The sequence below is a fragment of the Mastacembelus armatus genome, chromosome 15, assembly GCF_900324485.2.
Source record: "Mastacembelus armatus chromosome 15, fMasArm1.2, whole genome shotgun sequence".
In the NCBI taxonomy this organism is placed as follows: domain Eukaryota; kingdom Metazoa; phylum Chordata; class Actinopteri; order Synbranchiformes; family Mastacembelidae; genus Mastacembelus; species Mastacembelus armatus.
The window spans coordinates 10,800,732-10,821,572 of record NC_046647.1 but is presented as its reverse complement, the minus strand read 5'-3'; the positions used below and the strand labels follow the sequence as shown (position 1 = coordinate 10,821,572).

The window sequence follows — 20,841 nt, the reverse complement described above, 5'->3', positions numbered from 1 at the left end:
ACATGCACAGCTCTCTCTTGGCATGAAATTCACCACAGGCTTCATGCTGCTCTTTAAGGTGCACTTCAAAGAGGAGCGGTGATGCTGAGATCAGGCTGTTGAATTTCCATGACCTGTCTGCCAATTGACCCTTAACACTTCACTATACCTTCACTGCACTAACATGCAGTACAAAACTGATATTATCACTTATCTAATGATTAACCTAATTTCTATTAAGTGTGGTCATCATAGGTAGCCCTATGTTTACACAAATGTGAAATGCAACAAATGTAGTAGTGGAACTAAAACCTTCCACTTAGAGCACTTGACAACATGCAGGAATGTGCATCACTGTTTTGTGCAGCATATATGCTGTCAAGTGATTTACTGGATTCAGCAGATTTTGTATCTTGGACACTCAATAATAATAATAATGATACACATAAGCATAATAGGCCCTTTGAGTCTGACTCATAACTTACAGTATGCAATTTGTCACTCGCCCCTTTACAGCATTATATGATGTTGTAGTCTTGAAGTATGCACTGTATATAGTTTATAGTTTATCCCTAGAGATGGAGTGAGAGAGGGAGTGGAAAAGATTCTGCACCAGAAGTTTCATAAGCTGTATACACTTCACTTTAAGCTCTGTGGTGGTATTTTATTGTTTTTGCTGGTTAATAGGGACTCTGACCTTAAGATTTTACTTATGGGACCGCCCGGGCTATACAAGATAAGATATCTATCAGGCAAATCTCCAAAGGACTGCAAAGTGATCCATTCATTTATCTGATAATTTCAAAAGCCGTTTCCTGTTTTTCTTATCGCTCCCACTTCTCTTTTTCATAGCTTCTCTTGCTCCTTTAGTTTCTTATGTTTTGTCTCTCACCTCAAGTGCAAGCTGTCGCCCACTGCGAGCCTCTCGGAGATGTCGGAGGCAGCTCTGTATAATGAGCAGGCAGGGTGTGGACCACATGCCCACACACCATGTACAGCTCATTAGAGGTCCACTTATTAAGTGGACTGTCCTAGTTAACTACATGTCTCTGAGGTTCTGCAGATGTGATGACAATAGGAAAGGGACTGGTTCACCTAAGTATGGACATCTACCCTACCGAGCTGTTATCACTGCTCTTGGTCAGGCTAGTCACAGTGGCTGCTCTCACTATCCTGAGATCAATATATCGAATTGCTTTTCAAAACTTTTCAATATTGTTCAGACATGTTATAACTCCCAGGTGATCATCCCCTTGAGATGTGAGACAGATTTCCTCCTCTTTTATTTGCTCATTTAATCCATCCATCCGTTCATCCATTTTCTAGCACTTATCCCTCCAGGGTCATGCTTGGCAGAGGGGGACTAGTTAGACACCAGTCCATGACCAACACACTTAAATTCAGACCTATGGGCACGTTAGAGTCACCAATTAGTCACCAGTTAGCCTAACCCCACCCTGGATGTGTTTGGATTCTGGGAGAAAACCAACACAGACAGAACATACAAACTCCATACAGAACAGAATTGTAACTGTAAAAATGATCAATAGTTTAATCAATTTGGGTTTTATTTGGTTTCTTACATTTTTAGTACTTTGACAAACTCTCTGCATCACCTCATCCAGTCTGTAGAAATAAACGAAAGCCAAGTCTCAGGTCAGAATCTTTGTATGTGGTGATAATAGGAAAAGAGGCTTGTTACAGCATTTATGAGCAGATTCCAGTCTGAGTTGCCACACCCGCCTGTTGGTCTTTATGGCAGAAAAAAACAGTGGTGCAGTAATGGCTCAGTTGTCATAGCCCCAGCTCAATGACAAATTAGTGCAGCACTACTATTGCAGCACTAGTCATAGCTCAGACCAATGCTTCTTTGACTCTGAAAGGTGCCCTTTGTATGGACTGTAAAGACCTGATTTGGGTTTATTGGCTGTATCTGTTGCACCTTTAGTCTATGTGACTAAATTCCAGGAGGCAGACATATCATTATTTATTCCTGTGCTGTCTTTTAGATTATTTCTGGAGCCAGAAGAGGTCAAATTACCGTTTTATTCCATTTCTGTTTCTATGAAATATTTAAAGCATTCTATTTGGCCTGGTGTCAAACTTGAGAAGGTACTGTACATTTCTTTAAAGAGAATAAAGGGAATAAAAACTTGGCATTATCTGTTTCCTGGTTGCGTTGCAGATATATTCAGCCTGATACTGCCAGTTACAGAGCATTTACAAGAAATGTAATTCTCACCTAATTCTGGTGCACCATGTACCTGAACAGTAGATCTGACTCAGGAATAAGCATATTACCATCAGAGGTGTCTCCATTTTCAGGTAAGCACTTAGCATGACTGCAAATAAAGAACAATGTTTTCCACAGCTGGAACTTAATTCAACTGCCTCATGAAGGCACTAGGCCTATAGAGCTACTATTAGAAGGCTTTCATTAGGTAAATACATATGAATCCTATAACGATAATAGGGATGTCTATCACTTCATATGCTTATCCACCAATTTGTAATGTTAGAGCAGTGTGGAAGAGTTCATTGACTCTGCTTGAGCCCTCAGGGGGTTGTTGCTAAATATTAGTTGCTCCTTTGTTTCTCTGCCTGGCACAATATTGACAGGTTTGCATTTACATTCTTAGTTGTGTTCAAAATATTTGTCGTTGCTGTTTCCTTGTATTTGTGGGTTTTGGTGGTGTAGCATTAGTTTCTCATGGGAAAATCGGATTAAACTAGACAGAGGGATCTTTGCTATTCCAGCTGCACCTACACTAGAAGCTCTTTCATTATGGAGATTTGATAATGATGAGGTTATGCCTGTCTCTAATTTTTGTAAGATTGTTGCCAATTACAGTAGCACTCCTGCTTGATTTCTACAGCGTGGCGTGCATTGCCCCCTACACACATTGTAGCAAATTGTGAGTCTTGTTTATATTCCATTGGCAAGTTATTAAAGGTTTCAGAAGTGAATTAAATGTATTTAGTACCTTTGCAAAAGAAAAGTTTAAAGTATCTATATACACAAGCAAGAGAAACAATAGTAAATAAAAATGTTTTTAAGTTGTTCAGTTGATACCCACCATTTAAACTGTGGTTAACTGGTAGGGTAATGATTATGGCTCATTTTTTAATGGGCTGTTACTGTCTGTCACTTCTATGCCTGAGCTCTACTGCACTTGGCACCTCAAAGGTCAGAGCACTAATGCACTTCATTTAGTCAAGCACTCTGATGCCAAACCCTGTCTGGTTTACAGCATGAGAATATGAACTGGGTTTGATATGAGGCTTTCTGCATAAAAATATGTCAATTTGTGATTTTTAGTTTAATTTTCTGAATTATGTACAGTACACTGAACATTGCAATCTGTGTGTGTATGTTTGTGCACTCATTTTTAATTTGCTTTAGAGAGGCTTATCCATCATCTGCCCACTTTTATTCTAATCACAGGCTCCAACAGGGGCCTTAATCAGCATTTTAGTCCACACCTGCAATCAAGGCGGCAGTTCAGATTTATCACTCACCATTTCACTTTTCACATACAATCCCAAGTGATTCTACCTGATAGAATCATTTTCTCCAACCCTTATCAGTATTGCCTTTTAATTTCAGACTGTCTCTTCCCTTAGTTGACAGTAGAGCTAAATGTCAGAATCGATGTTTCAACTATTTACACTTCAGCCAGCCAGAGTACACTATGTTGTGAAAGGCTGAAATAGGGAGCGCAGAAATCAGGCTGATGTGACTGACATTTGGTGCCACATAAACACAGTTTCTTACACATAGGTGCAGTGTGACAAAGATGACAAAGAGTTGAGCCATTCAAACCCTGCTCATGACACACTGTCCTGAGTGGGTGAATTTTCATTGATTATTGTTGTGTTTTACGTCTAGGTCATGGATTTTCTAAAATAAACTGTGCATAAGAACTAGACTTGCTTGCTGGTGTAATTTAGACCCTGAGATTTAATGATCCAAAACAATTAAGAAACCAAGAGAATTGGCCATTAAGACTTTAATCAGTGGTTTAATTCATGGCTGTACACCTGACTGGGCTAAGAAAACCTCTGACCACCTTGACCACAAGGGCAATATTGCTGTGCTCAGCACCAAACCATTGTGCAGTGAATCACTTTTCATCTTATTCCTCAGTGATGAAGTGTCAGAGTTTAGAAAACTTTTCTGTTTGCAGCTGAGGTAAACCTCGAACCAGCCTGAATATAAGTATGAATCATTTTTTGACTTTTTTTTTTTTAGACTGCCTGTAAGAGGTCTTTCTTGTACGACTGTACAAGTGATTGTGCTTTTCTTTTATCCCAATCCAGGTTGTGTACAAAAACAATGATGTGAGACTGGAACTATCCAGGCTGGCCAGACAGGGTGATCCCAAGATGAAGATCCATGGTACCGTGGCCTTTAAGTGTGAGAACGTGGCGACTCTGGACCCTATTACATTTGAGACGCCCGAATCGTTTATTACCCTCAACAAATGGAATGCTAAGAAGACAGGCTCTATCTCCTTTGACTTCCGCACCACAGAGCCCAATGGGCTCCTCCTCTTCAGCCACGGCAAGCCCAAACAGCAGCCGAAAGATTCCAAGAGTCCCCAGACTCTCAAAGTAGACTTCTTTGCCATTGAAATGTTGGATGGCCATTTGTATCTACTGCTGGACATGGGCTCAGGAACCACAAAGACCAAGGCAGTCAATAAGAAAGTCAATGATGGCGAGTGGTATCATGTGGACTTCCAGCGAGATGGGAGATCAGGTACGTTTCAGGTCCATTCATGTACTGTATACAGTCTTTACTATAGACACCCATTAGAAGATCTAACAAGTATAATGTGTGATCTTCTTGCTACATCTGTGGTAGCTGAGAGCCCAACACATTGCAAAACAGATGCAGACAGATAAAATAAAAGCAAAGGAAGAAAAGATTCATGAATGTTTTTGTCTTTGTACGATGATAAACTAATCTATGAGACAACATTCATCAGAAACATAGCACTGCTGTCCCCCGTGTGGATAAATTACTCTACAGCAACAAAAATACCACTATACAGTATGGTCACTATCATCTTTTCTGTCAAAGAAATAATCCATTACAACACTAAGGCCGGCACTGCACTGCCACTGAATACTAAACAATTTTTCACACTACATGGTTACTGTAAACATTCCTAGTCATTTAATATAAGAACAGATTTTGATGGCAGTAGCCTAACCTCGTATGCTGGTACCTACGAGTCGTGTCGTATGTCATGAATGCGGTCAGATATTTGTCACAAAATAACTTTGCCCCCTCACGCGTTTTGTCCCCTAAGCACAGAGCTCTGCTCTGGTCTCTGTTGATTTGCTTATCTAAGCAGCAATTTGTTAGTGTGTGCTTAGAGCCAAGCCCTTGCAATGTCATGCTGCAAATTAGACACACCCCTTGACCATGTTTTCCACTCCATCTCAAGAGGGGGAAATTAGGTTAACTGTTTCATGTGTGGCTTGGTGGTTGTGCCTAACCCTAAAATAATGCATATGCATTGTAGCAATAGAGCCTATCTTGGTTTTTTTCAAGTTCATTAATCATTGATGGTTTTACTTTTCTTGAAAGTACATAATTATATAAAAATACAACTCTAATATGCTGGTTGATGTACATGAGATGTATATATTATAATATCCAATAATGAGTGGCTGCTTAACCTAAAAATGGAAAAAACTCTCGAATGTCATAAATCTACCATATTCAGTTATAGACCAAACTAGCTGTAGACTAAAAACTATCTTTCTAAATTACACTGTTCATTACTTGTAAGTTCCCATCATCCACCCCCACATACTTATATACCATGCACACGCGCACGCTATCGAAGATCTTTTTTTTTTTTTTTTTTTGTTAGCCAAGCTCTGTCTGCTCGCTGCTCTGTCTACCCTGCCTAAGTTTCCATGGAAACAGGAGGTGGTCTCTCCCAGGACTGAGACAGTTACTGCACAGTGCTGTGCTGAGCTGTGCACTAATGACATTTCAGACTAACTTTTCTTCCTTTTCTCAAGTCTAAAGCATCAACACTTACATGCTGAAGTGTTTAAAGGGACATAAAACAGTCTCTGCAACATGACAACCTCTCATGTGATGAGAAAAACAAAATGACTAGGAGCTGAGACACAGTGCACTCCCACACAGTGTTTGAAGTTAAAGTTTTTTTTTTTGTTTTTTTTTTTTGCTCACATTTAAATTTAAACCAATTAAAATGTGCAGGAATGCCATCCTACAAAACCCAGTCTTGCATCCTGAGATTACTATGACCTGCACAAAGCACTATTGTTTGCAGTGTGTAATGATGTGTGCACTGCACCTCAAATGAAAGCATTAAAATATTTGTAGTTTCTTTATACTGAATAGGCCTTATGCGATTTCCATTCCCACAGGATACATGTAATTTTAATGGTGCATTAAATAGCATATTTGTGCAAACGGAGTTGTATAAAAACTTTCATAATAGTTTTTCTGAATGCAGATTTTTTTTTTTGTACTTAAGTTATTTTACATTTATTTGGATAAAATCTGGAATGAAGAGCTTTGTGAAGAAAAAGAATTGTGAATTTATAGATATATATCAGACCATTTTCTAAAAGTATAAGAAAATATTGTTTGAATTGTTTGCTATCTTTGAAGCCAAGCTAAGATAATACATCCATGCAAACATATTATTTTTATTTAAAAACCCACAAGTATAACTCAGGATAAAAGTCCAGTCTCTCCTATGATACAATGCTGACCCAACTCAGTTAGGATGGTATGCACCTCAGCACCCTTTTATTTTCATTTTTTATATTTAATAAAATTAAGTTAATTTTAAAATGTAAGAAAATAATCCAGTAGTCTCTTGAGATTATGACTCACAAAACATATGGTATGCTCTGCTTTTCAGCTGTGTGGCAGATGTTTTATTAATACACACCACCAAGCACATCACTCAAAACAAACGTGCAACACAACAGCCAGACGTAATTATCTGCGGCCGGGTCCTTCATGTGCAACACTTCCTGCAGCCGTGACAATTGGTGGATAATGATCCCTGCCCTATTTAGTTTAGCTGGCTCTTCCTGCAGGAAGCATGCCTGTGGATGTGCTGTCATTCTAAGACAACATCTTCTAACCTCAATGCATTAGAGATGCTGAGAGACACTCTGCTTTTAAGTGAGGGCTTCTGGACTAAAAGTGCCACGGGTCTGTCATCAGAGACATTACACGGACATTGCTCTGTTGTAGCCCCACTTCCTTTCCAGCCACGCACACCAGTACACACAGAAACATGCATAAGCGTACAGTACACACACATGCACATACACACACATATAGGACAACACACCCTCCATCCTAACAGCCTACTCCCAAGCTTCTCTCTCTACAGAGAATCCAATCACATAGAGAGATTTGGCCGTATCGCCCTAACTGGATTGTAGTAATCCCCTGTCTAACATGTTTTGGGGATGTGTGAGTGGGGTTAGGGGACATCATGCCAAGTTGAGCCTGTCTGCTGATGCAGAAAGTGTGTGAGGGATCTGAGTTGTCATTTGGACCCCTGCCTTCAGGTTTGATGATGGAGTACCACTTACAGGGTCAAGATGTGGAGAAAGAGAAATGGAGACAGAAATGTGGTCAAAGTGTTTTAAAGCTCAACTAAAGTTTTGTCATCATTATTCATCCTCATTTATGGGCTGTGTGTCATAATTTTGATTAAACGTGCTTTATCGTAGTATACATTCTGTATTCACTTCTCAAGATATTATCTGCTTTTGCGTTCCCTCATCTGATTTCTTATCTGCCATCATAACCCCCCCCCCCCCCCCATCTTCTTTCCAGACATCTTTATCTCCATGTTCCCATCTTGTTCTGTATCCATCTCCTCCTCCTTTGTACACGGTAGTATTTGCACAGACACATCCCCTTTTGGCTATGAATAATGTTCCAAACATAGGCAGTCCTGAAATGTGTGTGTGTTATGTTTCCTATGCTGCCAGCCTGGCGATGGCACATGTCCCCATGGGATTGTATAGTGACTTTTGACTTAACATATCATGACTGTGTTTACACACATCCTTACAGGACTTTGACAAGTGAGCAGAACTCTGAGCAGATGCTTGAGATATGCTGACATCCTTCTCTCGTTTCCCACTTACATCAGTTTAGACAGACATGTTTACTGTATTATGAAGGCATCCATGTTTGCTTTTTACAGCTGTAAATAAAGTATAGATAGCACAAGATCGGATGAAGACTTCAGACTCAAGTATTTATTGTTAGATACCAAATATATTACACACTATAGCTGCTGATCTGTTGTGACAGTGAATGTTGTGCATTTAGACATAGCTGGACCGTAGATGCTATTTCACAGTAACCATCATTCTTAAGCTAGGCACCTTCTTTACTTTGAGAAAAGTTTCCTCGCTAATGAGTTTGATGTAGTGAGCTCGTTAGCTCTAACCTGAAGGGAGCTGTTCTGGCTGCGTGACGGGCGGCCCTTGCCAAGTGTGCAAAGCTTGGAAGTCACAACAGCTGTGGCTGGAGAGCACAGGGGCAGTGGGTGGCGGCAAGGAAGTGCTAGAACAGATGCCTGGGGCTAAGACCCTGAGAAAAGAGCTGGAACATGTTAGTGGGAGCAGGTTAATCATTGTGCACCAGGTCCTTTGCTGTCCCTCTCAAGTGCTTTTGCAAGAAGGCTGCCTAACATTGGTTATAAAAAACATACACAACCAAGATTTTATATTTCATATGTACTTTTTTGTGCCAGCATCTCTTTAAAGTTAGCAAATAAATCAAAAAATAAATTTTGCTTTGATTGAAAAAAAAAACATACACCTATATGTATCATATGTATAATTAATTTTGATATGTACATTCAAGCATGCTAATAGTATCTGTAATGAAATGTGAAGGGCCCCATTTAATCTAATATAATGTGTCTCTAAAATGTTCCAGGCAACCCTGCTGAAAATTGGTGTGTGGCTTAGGGCTTGTTTCCCAGCATAAACACTTTGGCTAAAAAAGTAACTTAAAAGCTGTGCTGCTCTTCACATACATGCAGTTAGGACTCTGCCATTTAGCCCAAGGCAATCAGCTAATAGCTCTTTCATATCAACCATGGCATGCATCTGCCACTCAAAATGCAAATTATGACGTTATGGCAATTTTATTACTGAGCATCCTTAGCCCACCATTTCCCTGCCACTCTCCCCAGGCAGTGGCCTGTGCAGATCCTCAGCAGCATGCTATATAGATTACTGGACGAGGATGCGGGCAGTGGAGGCAGCCGCCATTAATTAAAGATCCACAATGGCTCCTGTGCTGAGAGTAACAGATCCATATACAAATTAATCACTTGGTCTGTGTCCCGCAGTTATGCCTTCCTTTTCCACGGCTTTACAGTCCAGTCATGTCCGCTGTTGTTTACCGTGCTCCAGATCCAGAATTAAACCTGAATGAGAGCGATAAATCATGGTGGAGAAACACACAAACTCTCATTGCAAGTTTATGTGTTGGAGAGGCAAAGAGAAGGAGAGACAGGGCAAAAAAAGAAAAAAAAACAGCTTGCAGTCCGTTAATCAAGTTCAAAAAGATGGCTACAATGTTTTTTTTTAGTTGGCTCAGATGATAAAGGGTCAATGATTTTTCTTTTCTTCTTTTTTTTAAATGATCGCTGCTTTATAGATAAATTCCAAAGAAAATGGAGAAGATACTCTGAGGGATCCTAGATTAGGTTAGACTGGATGTCCTGTGATTAATGTGTCTTCTCAACATTCATCAGTCATTCTAAATGAAGAAAATCCTGACCCTGTCGAGATGGATAACATTAATTAAGCTAATTTCTTCATCAAATCATCTTTAAATAGGTCTTCTCTGCACGTTCTGTGTTTCTGCAGAGCAGATAGTGTCTTTTAGCATATACAGTCATTGATATGTGTTATTATCTTAACTTACTGTCTTATTTTTTTAGGTACCATCTCCATCAACACCCACCGTACCGCCTACACGGCCCCTGGAGAAAGTGAGATCCTGGACTTGGATGACAATCTCTACCTTGGGGGTCTGCCGGAGAATAAAATGGGGCTGGTGTTTCCCACTGAGGTGTGGACAGCACTGCTCAACTACGGGTATGTGGGCTGCATCCGGGATCTATTCATTGACGGACAGAGTAAGGATGTTCGGCGCCTGGCTGAGATCCAGAAAGCTGCTGGAGTCAAGCCTTCCTGCTCTAAGGATCCTCCTAAGCAGTGCTTGAGCAACCCCTGCCAAAACAATGGGATCTGCAGAGAGGGCTGGAATCGCTACGTGTGTGACTGCTCTGGCACTGGATTCCTGGGACGCTCCTGTGAACGAGGTAGGATTTTGTCTTTTTTGAAGGTTTATCCAGACAGTGCAACATTTCTGTCTGGTAGACATAGTTGGGATGTGTCTTTATTCCTCACTATGGCTTGTCTTCTGAGGCACAGCAGACATGAACACATAGAAGTGTGAACATAACTGGCATGAAGAACTACCAGAATCACAATGGTTTTAATTATAGCCATAGCTATCGACATATTATAGCCCTTCAGATTGAACAGCATTTCCAAACAAAAGCCTGCAGGCAGTCATCTTTTTATTTTAGGCTGATGGTTGAACATCAGCAGTTCTTAAAATACAGACTGAAAGGCCAGAAAGAAGGTATTCATGTGAAGACAGACAGCCACAGTGAGGCAAACACAATAAGTGTAAAGTGTTGACTGGCTGACTGTGCTGAGTGGCAGGTGACTGATGCACCACTGAGACGGTGCTGGTCACGTCCACCATGCACACCAGCCTGTAAATTGGCTGTCTTCTGCTAAACATTTGGCTCATCAAACCACTCGCTCATGACCAGACCTGGTGCAGAATACTTATCCCTCTCCCCTTCAGAGAAGAGCAGTAGAAGTGGGTGTCTTATCTGGAGTCAAAGTACACGTGACTCTGCAGTAGTTTATTACTTGAAAAGCACAGTTTTTTTGGTATTCACACTGAAATAAGAAGATATCTTTGCAGACCTGTCAGTAATTCATATCCTGCTAAACTGGCTGTAGCTCTTCATTGTAGATCATTTTGCTGTATTTTCCATTTACGGTTTGTTCTTGGAAATTTTGGTACTCACTAATGCAACACACTTCTCTGCATGTTCAGCATTAGACTGTTGGTCTATTGACCAGAGGATTGCCTGTTAACCTCTTTTATTGAAATCTGTACTGCCTTATTAAAATAACTTCTAATATGGTCTGCTCCGAGGCAATTATTCTAAGCATTTTCAAGCTTATTTTCATAATCAGACCGAATGAATAAATATGTTAGACGTAAAGTTCATTCACGAGAGAGATTTCCAACATTAACCTAAATTAATAGACCACAATTTGAGAGCAATGAAAATCTAAATATTATTCAGTATTTTAACTAAATTACAGATGAGTGACTTAATGTCATGTGTGTTCTGTATTCATGAATTAATAAGTCCATTAAGCAAATTAGATATTCACTGTTTACAGTATGTAAAGCTATTGTATACTGTGAATTTGTAATGAATATTCTATCAACACAAAATTACCCTCAATCAAAACAATGTCTGCAATATGCCCTTACATATCTCCTGCGCCTCTTTAATGCAGCACTACATACAGAGTTTTCATCATGAAATCTTACTGGAGCGATTACAAATGAGCAAAAACAGTTAACATATGCAAAAAAATCAAGGCAAATGTCAAAAAGAGCACAAGCATGTGACACTGTTATCACAGCGTGTTATATCTGCACAGGAAAGACAGCTGCAACAGGTTTTCTCATTGGAAAAAAAATAATGACTAAGTTTAGAATGTAACACATCCCACGCAGTTACATGTGTCAGTTCAGCATGTGTATGTGTTTCTCCCCTGCTCTTAAGTACCTAACGATCCTGCAGTTGGGATGTGGAATATGTCTGGCTGAGATGCTAATGATATGACTGGATGTTGATAGAAATCTGCTGAGTCAGATGGACGTGAAATATTACAAAAGCACATGACACCCAAAAACTAAATGTTGCATTTGTTGTCTAGTGTCATGAAAGCAGTTGTGCGGCCAATCGTTTGAAGGCAGACACGGAAAATTATTATATATATTTTAAGAGGAAAACAGACTGAAAACCACCAAAAGGCTGCACAGAAAGACAGATAGTAAATCTCTCCCATCTCTGCCGACCATGTCAGTTTGGCTTGGCTCTGAGCTGCTCTGAATTTACACATGTGCACTTCCATTCTAGCTAATGAGCTGAAGGAATTAGGGCATAGTACATGAGGGAGGTGGAGTGGGCATGGGATACAGATCGCTTCACTTCAGGAAGATAATTACTTATCTGGAGAGTGTTCTTGAATTCAAAATGATATAATCCTGTCTGACTTCTTCTGAAAACAAATGTGGAAAACCTTTAGTTTGGGGCAGATATTACAGCAAAGTGCTGCATGTCGCTAAGGTCTCCGCCACTATCACCCTATGATCCCCACATTCCTCCCAGCACCCAAGCTTATTCTGGTGGCTCGGCTATTTTGACCAGGTCTCTTTATAACTGGCTGTCTCTACTCTTGTGTTTGAGACCAACACTGGCGAGAGTGCAAGTGGGAGCAGTGGTACGGAGGATGGGCCCTGGCATGCTGCCAGCTGTTTTGATGGCTCCAGATTGTCTCTGCGCTGGTAGGATGAAGCAGGCACCAGCAGGCCGAGGAGCTGTCAAAAGAATTACCCCAGCTCTCACTTATCCATGCATGGTGTACCACCCGGTGGCAAAATACAGCTACTGCATATGGCAGAGGAGGAGGACAACAATGAGTGGAAGGAAAAGAAGGTGGAGCTTCAAAAGAGAACCATGGAGCTATTCGCCCTATTTTGAGAGATTTTAATTAAGCAGACAAAGCAATTTTCCCCCTTGCATCCCAAATGTCTTCCCCTTCATTGTTCCTCCAGTTGCTAATTAGCCCAAATATTAGTCTTGCACTGCGAGGCTAAGACAGTCTCCCAGATGGTGTAGTAGGTGTATTGCAGCACATGCACGTATTCCCTAATGAGATATGACATGCAGGATTCTCACACTGACAGCACCTGCATTATTTCACATGCACAGTGGCTGCAGATGGATGTTTACTTACACATACAGTACCTGCAATGAATGAAGATAGATGCTGCAGATCCATATACAGATCAATACACAAATGCATACTGTACATCAGATGTGCTGGACATGTATACACAAACTTGCTTGTTTCCACATCTAAGCAGAAGTTTAGGAGTGATTTTATGAGCTGAAAATTGTCTGGTAGGGCTATGCTGCAGGTCTCTGTTATGGAATACATTATTAAGTAAAGGCATGGACTTTGAAGCATATTATTGCCAGTATCTACAATAAGTGGAGGATATCTTGCACCCCAACATAAAATGTAAAAAAAAAAAAAAAGTAAATTATTATAACAATAGAAAAACTGGCTGTTTGAGCACACTTATTGCTTTTCAGAGCATAAAGCCATTTGCCACTGGTCTGAAGCAAATACCAAGAGGTGCAGAATGTTATTGCATAATTGTGAAATGCCCTTTAAGGGGGATATGGCTTCATTTTAGCATTAAAACATGTTTTAGCCATGCCCTTTGACAGCACACTGCATGTTAGTCACCATTCACTACACTTGAATATAGTCACAAATTAGAGCAAACTGGTTGTCTCACGCCCTCAAGCAATGTACACATGCACAGAAAATTGGTAGAAAAACATGGTAAAAAGTGACTGTAACAGTACTAGAGGATGATTTTTTCTGGGATATAAACACATACTGTGGAGTAAAGGTTTGGATAGGAATAAAATAATCCACTTTGCTTTAGCTCACAAACACAAAGGAAATGTTTAATTAGTTTCATACTTTTTGTAAAAGCACTAAGTTTAAGCTGTACATTCAGGCTTTTGTCAGGTTTCCCCAGCTTTTTATAATAGGTCTTTTTAAAAGACCTTGATATTAAAAGACCAAAGACTGAAGATTATCTTGTAAATCACCGAAATAAGCAGTAGTTCTTCTTTAATAGCCTTGATGGGCTGAAAAACCAAATTCGTACATGTTAAATCTTTACCATCTTTGCTGAAATCTGTAACTTCAGCTAGTGCTGTCAGGGATACACACGACACCCCTCTAAACAGACACACTGATCCATTTTCTATCTTTGCTCTCATTTCGTAGTCCTAATGAAGCTGCTGTATGGTGTCAGAGCCGCAGATTTGAAGCTGGTCATGATGATGCTGTACAGCGAGAGAAGAGTTTTCCTCTCTCTACCTATCCACTCAGATGCAGGTTGTTTTCACATGTAATAGCCTCTGTCTCTGTCTTTGTGTATACTAAGACCTTCAAAGCAGGCGGTGAAGAAGACATGAGCAACTTTAAATTATTTCTGATATCTCTGAACCATGCATTTTCCAAAAGGCTTTGGCAGTTGTTTTCTGGTAAATTTTGTATTGAACTGGCCCTGGTGTCCAGATACTGTGGGACATTAAAATCCATGCAGCTCACAGCTCTCCCTTCCTGCAGAGTCTGTTCTCCCTGGGGGGAGAATGGAGGTAGAACTGTGTGCTTGTCTGCCATTAGTCCTTCTTGTTAGTAACACAGGGGTATGTGTTTTTCTTTTTCCTCTGAGAGTGACCCCACCCCCCAAACATTTTACTCCTTGTTAAAATCAGAAAATAATGTTGTATAGTGCTTTGCAAGACAGAAAATGAATGCTTGGTTTAGTTTGGTATGCTTCATCTATCCTCTGACAGCCTCCTGTTGGTTTAGCACAAGCAGAAGCTCCAGCTTTAGTCCTCTCAATTTATTTTGATATTAAACATGGGCTTGTCATTAAAACTGACTGGGCTTCCAGGATTGGATTTTTGACAGGTGCTCACTTTGCATTAGGTAATGATTCCCTCACGTGTCATTCTCCATTTTTTCATATGTATCTGAACTTTTCTTATTTATGGCATTTTGGACAACCTCTTATATTAATCTCAGCAAAAGTGGCATCTTGGATGAAATGCAATATTTGCAGTTGATTAATTTTATCCATCTATTGAATCTGAAAAATCAAGATTTTATTGGAATAAAGTCAATTTTATTTGACGTTGCAAAGGTATATTGTTACTGTACTTCTTACTAGGTATTTGTTTATTTTCCTTTTAAAGGATAGATGAACAAATGTTCTTCATAATCAATGTTGTTAGACTTTTCTTCTTTTGTTTGCACAGGGTTTATATTGCACCAGCATTTCTGTACATTATAACACTTAGATGTGTCAGTCATGTACTGTACTGTTTATTTATATACAGTATGAAATGTATACAGAAAATAAGTTGAGTACTTGCTCCAACTACAAAATACTCTTGTTGGGTCTAAGTACAAACTAATCTTACAGGGATAAATGTTTTAGGAGCTTCAACAGTTTTCCTGGCAACGGTTTCCAAATGCAGCTCTTTGGTTTTGCTGCCTGGCAGGACAGTTTAGCACTGAGAACTCGTTTGTCACACGCCCCTGTCATCTGCAGCATACCCCAGGAGGGCGTGGAGAAATTGGATTTGGGTGAAGAATGTGACGGAGTCATCCCAGGGGATGGATGTGACATTGGCTGTGTGTGACGAGGAAGTGGTGATGAGGTGGTGTGTGTACAGTGGTACCCTATCACGCCCACCACTCTCTATCTCCCACCCGCTCTTTCTATCTATATCACTACTGCAGCTGCAATAATGGCTTTGTTATTGGGTTATGGTTTAGTTACACTACCGGAAATGCTGTTACAACCTCCTGCCAGCGTTAAACAATCCCCCCAGCATTTTTCCAGACGGCTGCCTAATGCTTTGAGTAAATGCAGTCACCCTGAGCAGAAGCTCAATATTCAAGGTCCACAGACTATTACAGTCCTGTCACTGCTTGTATTTTTTTTCTTCAGTCAATACAAATTTGTCCTTTTGTAGTTTCCGACTATTATATTGCAGATACAAAAACTGCGGATGCAGTGCCACCACTTGTTCTCTGTGAGTTACCTTGGTTTGTTTTTTGTATGTATATGATGTGCTCTGAGTGTCTTTTTACTACTGGCCTAGTGTGTAGCAATCACTATACTTGTTTTTACTGATGGAGGCCACCTCTTACACCGGCATAGAGAAGACAGGAGTCAGACTGTGGGGACTTTACAGGGAGTTTATATAGCTGTCAGTAATAGTTACAATGTTATGTGATGCCAGACTTGTAACAAGTCTTTACACACTGTTCTACTATGCCATTACATCCCATTTAGCAGTCACTTACCCAGTGAGTTTTGAATTGACACACTGATGTGGCATTGTATTTGTAATTCTAGTAGCTTAATTGGTGGATTTATATTCAGGATAACTTGGTGTGTCTTCTGAGAGCGAGTAGTCATCCCTACACACTCGTAAAGCACATATCTGAGAACCACTTCCAAGACTGTACCTGTGTTTATCAACTTTATAGTTTAGTCTCTCCTGTATGAATGGACTGGATGCTGAGTGACACGTCAGTGCAGGCTGATGTTCAGTATTGCAGTAATAGTATCTGAGAGGATTCTCATTGTAGTGATCTCCATATCACCGATCTGAATTTTAATGCATAGCCATTATTTAAAATCTCTGCTAATGCTTTCCTTTCATCAAGACTTAAAGTCACAACACAAATTATATCCACAAATATAATCTCATTTGAACCTGATGTGACAGCTTCTTGGTTTACTGTAAAACTCATGTTCTTCCTTCTTATCTCTGCAGAGGCGACCATCCTCAGCTATGATGGCAGTAAGTTTATGAAGGTTCAGCTGCCAGTGGTGATGCACACAGAAGCCGAGGATGTGTCTCTGCGCTTCCGCTCCCAGCGAGCCTATGGCATCCTAATAGCCACCACATCCCGGGACTCTGCAGACTCGCTGCGTTTGGAGTTGGAGAGTGGCCGCGTCCGCCTGACTGTCAATTTAGGTAATGCCTCGGTCAGACACTGACCACAGCGGCAAATTCAAGTAAAGATAAATAGAATTAAGGTTGATGTCATTTTCATGATGGTGACATTGTATACACACATACAGTACATGCTCTAACTCGCTCACGCACACGCACACACACACACACACACACACAGACACATATACTGATTTTTATTTTATACAGTACATGTTGTGAATAGAAAGAGATGGTGTAAAGACTTTCAATGGCAAGAGTCTGCGGCTCTTCGCTTACTGCCAGTTGAGCACACAGCTGCCATGGCCCAGTAGGGAATGCTCGCTGCCCTCTTCATCCACTAACCTCAGATCAAAATCTATGCATGTGTATTGCTCTTAAGGGAATTTCCCTTACAGCACACACAAGGCTATATTCTTCCTTGGTGCTGTTCCATTTTAACTGTATCCAGTTGTCATTTTTCTGAGGATGAAGGTGAAGGAGTGTGTTTATGTTGCTCTTCTCAGCTAGTGGATAGCAAATATACTGTAAGTTGCATACATTTTTTTTTAATCATTTGTTCACCTGTGCACTTTAATCACTGGAGTAGTGCATGATTGCACATAAATCAGCAAATGTGTCTTAAATGAGCACAGGGAAATCCATTCCTCCCTAATCCTGCCTGCAGCAAAAACAGAAAATTGAGGATGAAATGAAAGGCTCTGTGTAAGTGTGTATGTGCACGTATTTGCTCCGGAAAGAATCCACCGATGCCTGTGGAAAGTTTGATATCACTCAAACAGAGCAGTGCTGCACAAATGATAGCCATCTATTTCTCCTTTCCACTGGCTAAACAGAAATGGTGCTCCCTAAGCAGGGCCGTTTAGCCAAGCATACAAAGTAGGCAAGGAAGTATGTGTCCCACCATAGACACAAACAGCGCCCCGCACTGACAGGGCTGACAAGTCAAATCACTGTGACTACAAAAAGATGTCCTCTGATGAAAATAACAGGTCACTGTATTTTGCTTTCTTTTAAATAATCTTTGACGCAGTTTAGATTTTGTTTTTTTTTTAAGTTTGCCCCCAGCTATCAGCCCTTGAAGCCTGTCTTCCTCATCCCTCCTTCAAAATGCAGAGCATTCCCTGTAAGGGTAGGCTAGTGTTGGTCTCTGGCTGTTTGCGACCACTTTTCTGCTGTGGTTGACAACACACGACAGGCAGGGCCAAATGGGAAGGAGGCAACAGAGTTCAATCTGGGTCACCTGTCTCAGAACACGACAGGAGCTAACCCTTAGAAAACAGAGAGGTAAAAAAAACATACAGAAACAGGAGCATTGCTATGTGCCACAAGATTATTTTGTTAATGTATTGACAGTAATGTGGTAGCATTGTTGTAGGATCAAGACAACCATTAGCTGTTACCTAAACAGAACATAACAGCTACCTCTACTAGGCTTCAATTGTGGAAGAAGTATTTAGAAATGTTACCTTTAATAGAAATAGCTACGCAATTTAAAATACTAAATATTAACATCTATAGTTTTAACATACTCTTTTACAAGCAAAGACTTTCCAGTACAGTACATATCAGCAAAAGTATCAAAATTCAAAAATAATCCTTACACAGAATTAAGACTGGTAGAGCATTTATAAATGTTGAATAAATTGATTAGGTTGAGGTGGAGCTTATTTTACCTTTATTACATTTTGGGGGGGGTAATACAGTCAAATCTGTAACAATGGTACAAAATCTGAAAATAACATATAGCTGTGAAATAAATATAGTGAAATAAAAGTACAGTGTTTAGAAGTAGAGAAGCATAAAATGTAAACACACAAATAAATTACAAGGTTGTCAAAATTGTACTGAAGTATAGCATTTAAGTATATTTACTCCTGCTACTCCTGTGTAGAGCATTAGCAACATTAGCACAAGTATTACTGCATTTTTAACACTGCACATATAATTAGCTTTAATAAAGTTAGTTAATGTGACAATGTACAAAGGTGGGAAAGTATCATAGACAAATAGAGAGAGTGACAGAGGTGGAGAGAATTGAAATACCTTCCAACTGGCCCTGTTTGACCCGGACTAAAATCTGATGCTCTCATACAGTACTGCACAAAATGTCATATCCTAATAATGAACAAAAATCCTCAAGATTGCTATATATTAAAAAAAAATGTTTGGCTACATGGAAAAAAGCAAAGCGATATAAAAAATTGTAAACTAATCTTTAGCTTTCATGATTTTCTGTTTTGTTCTCTCTTGTGGGAACATGTGTTCCTGCAAACCATCCTGTGCTCCTCTGGCACAATTTTGCAGTGCGTTTACCAGCTTGCTGCAGCTTAGGGCCATGGGTGAGAGCATCAGAGGACGGTCAGTGTCCGTGTGTGTCCCCAGAGGGGTGGACTGTATGCTTTGATGATGTCTGCAGCTTTAACGTTGAAAGATGAATTTATCTCTCATCTATTCTTCCCATTCTAGATTGTATCAGGATTAACTGTACCACCAGTAAGTCACTGTTCACCTTTCTTCTTCTTCTTCTCTAACTCTTGCTGTGTCTGGACATTAATGTTTGGGATATGTTGTTAGGTAGCTATGTTTGCAGTTTCATCTCTTCAACTATTTTATTATACCTGAGATTCAAATATTCAAAGCCATGACAATGAAAATTTCAATCAGTGCACTGAAATATATCTGACTTGCACCTTGCATCAACATAGACATTGGATATTATCATACCTATTCCAAGAGGTGCAGAAGAAAAGCTCGGCGGTGTTGTGTGTACCAGCTGTCCTGGAGAATAATAAGCAAAATGGAGGCGATGGAGGGAGGCTCGAATTAATAAGAAACCCAAATATGGTAGTCTGCTATGATTCTAAACACTGGAGTGCTTCTAATTAACAAAGCTTTTCATTCATGAATCCAGACTGATATAAAACATAGGCTCTGGAAGTGCAGGTCTTTTAGACATGCACGGTTTCCCTATCTCCCCTTCCTTTTTTTTTTTTTTTTTTTTTTTTTGTTCCATTTCTACTTCAGTATTCCATGTCGGCTGTAAATTGATGAGGCCATTCAAAGCACAGAGGAAATACAGAGTGTGATTTTATTATTCTCATTAACCTGCCTCATAGAGCAGAAAGAAAGGGATGAAGAGGGAGGGAGAGAGAATAGATCTTGCTGTGGGATTCATGGTGGATATGTGTGTGTTTGTGCGTGTTTCAACAAAGAGGTTACATTGCAATATTTTGGGAGGTAAATATCCCTGACATTTATTATTCAGGAACAGTGATGAATTAATAATTACTTCTCTGGAGTCATAATACGTGAGCCTTCTTCCTGTTTAATGATTCTGACGTGACGGGCGCACTCTAAGGATCAGTAAATACCAACAGAAATTAGACAGTTTAAGCTCCATAATAAAGTGCCAGTGTCACATACTCTATATAAGGACAAACTGTTCCCTCTGTTGGATCTCTTTGTGTGTGACACGTTCCAGTACTTGAAGGTCACTGCATGATGAAAAGCAGAGTCTTGCACAAAAAAAAAAAAGCCTCTATGCAGAATCACATGATGTGACCTCCAGACCTGCCTCTGTGAGCCAGCCCTTCTTAGCACCTTTCTAAATGCTAAATAGTGTTGTTCATGCATCTTGGATTGCATCCCTTGTTTGTGTATGCAAATAAAAAGCTCTAAGCTCTAATTCCCCTTCCATAGCTTTAAAAAGGTCATTCATGGTTTATGAAGATAGTGTGAAAACTGTGCATACACAAACAATTAATTGTTACACACATTTTGATTCCTTTATTTTTGTAATTAATCATTTTTTTCTACTATTTTCCTTTTCTGTTTTGGTTCAAGCATCATTTTGCTA

General features: G+C 39.9%; 1 protein-coding gene across 10 annotated transcripts in view; it reads left to right on the top strand.

Annotated features, from left to right (window-relative positions):
• Positions 1 to 20,841, top strand: part of LOC113131782 (neurexin-1a) — a 231,017-nt gene that overhangs the window by 85,344 nt on the left and 124,832 nt on the right. For all 10 annotated transcript variants that reach the window (XM_026309436.1, XM_026309435.1, XM_026309441.1 and 7 more), the window contains 4 exons: positions 4,300 to 4,741; positions 9,969 to 10,352; positions 16,800 to 17,003; positions 19,452 to 19,478. In XM_026309436.1, coding sequence (XP_026165221.1) covers positions 4,300 to 4,741; positions 9,969 to 10,352; positions 16,800 to 17,003; positions 19,452 to 19,478 — 1,057 coding nt within the window. The remainder of the gene's footprint in view (positions 1 to 4,299; positions 4,742 to 9,968; positions 10,353 to 16,799; positions 17,004 to 19,451; positions 19,479 to 20,841) is intronic.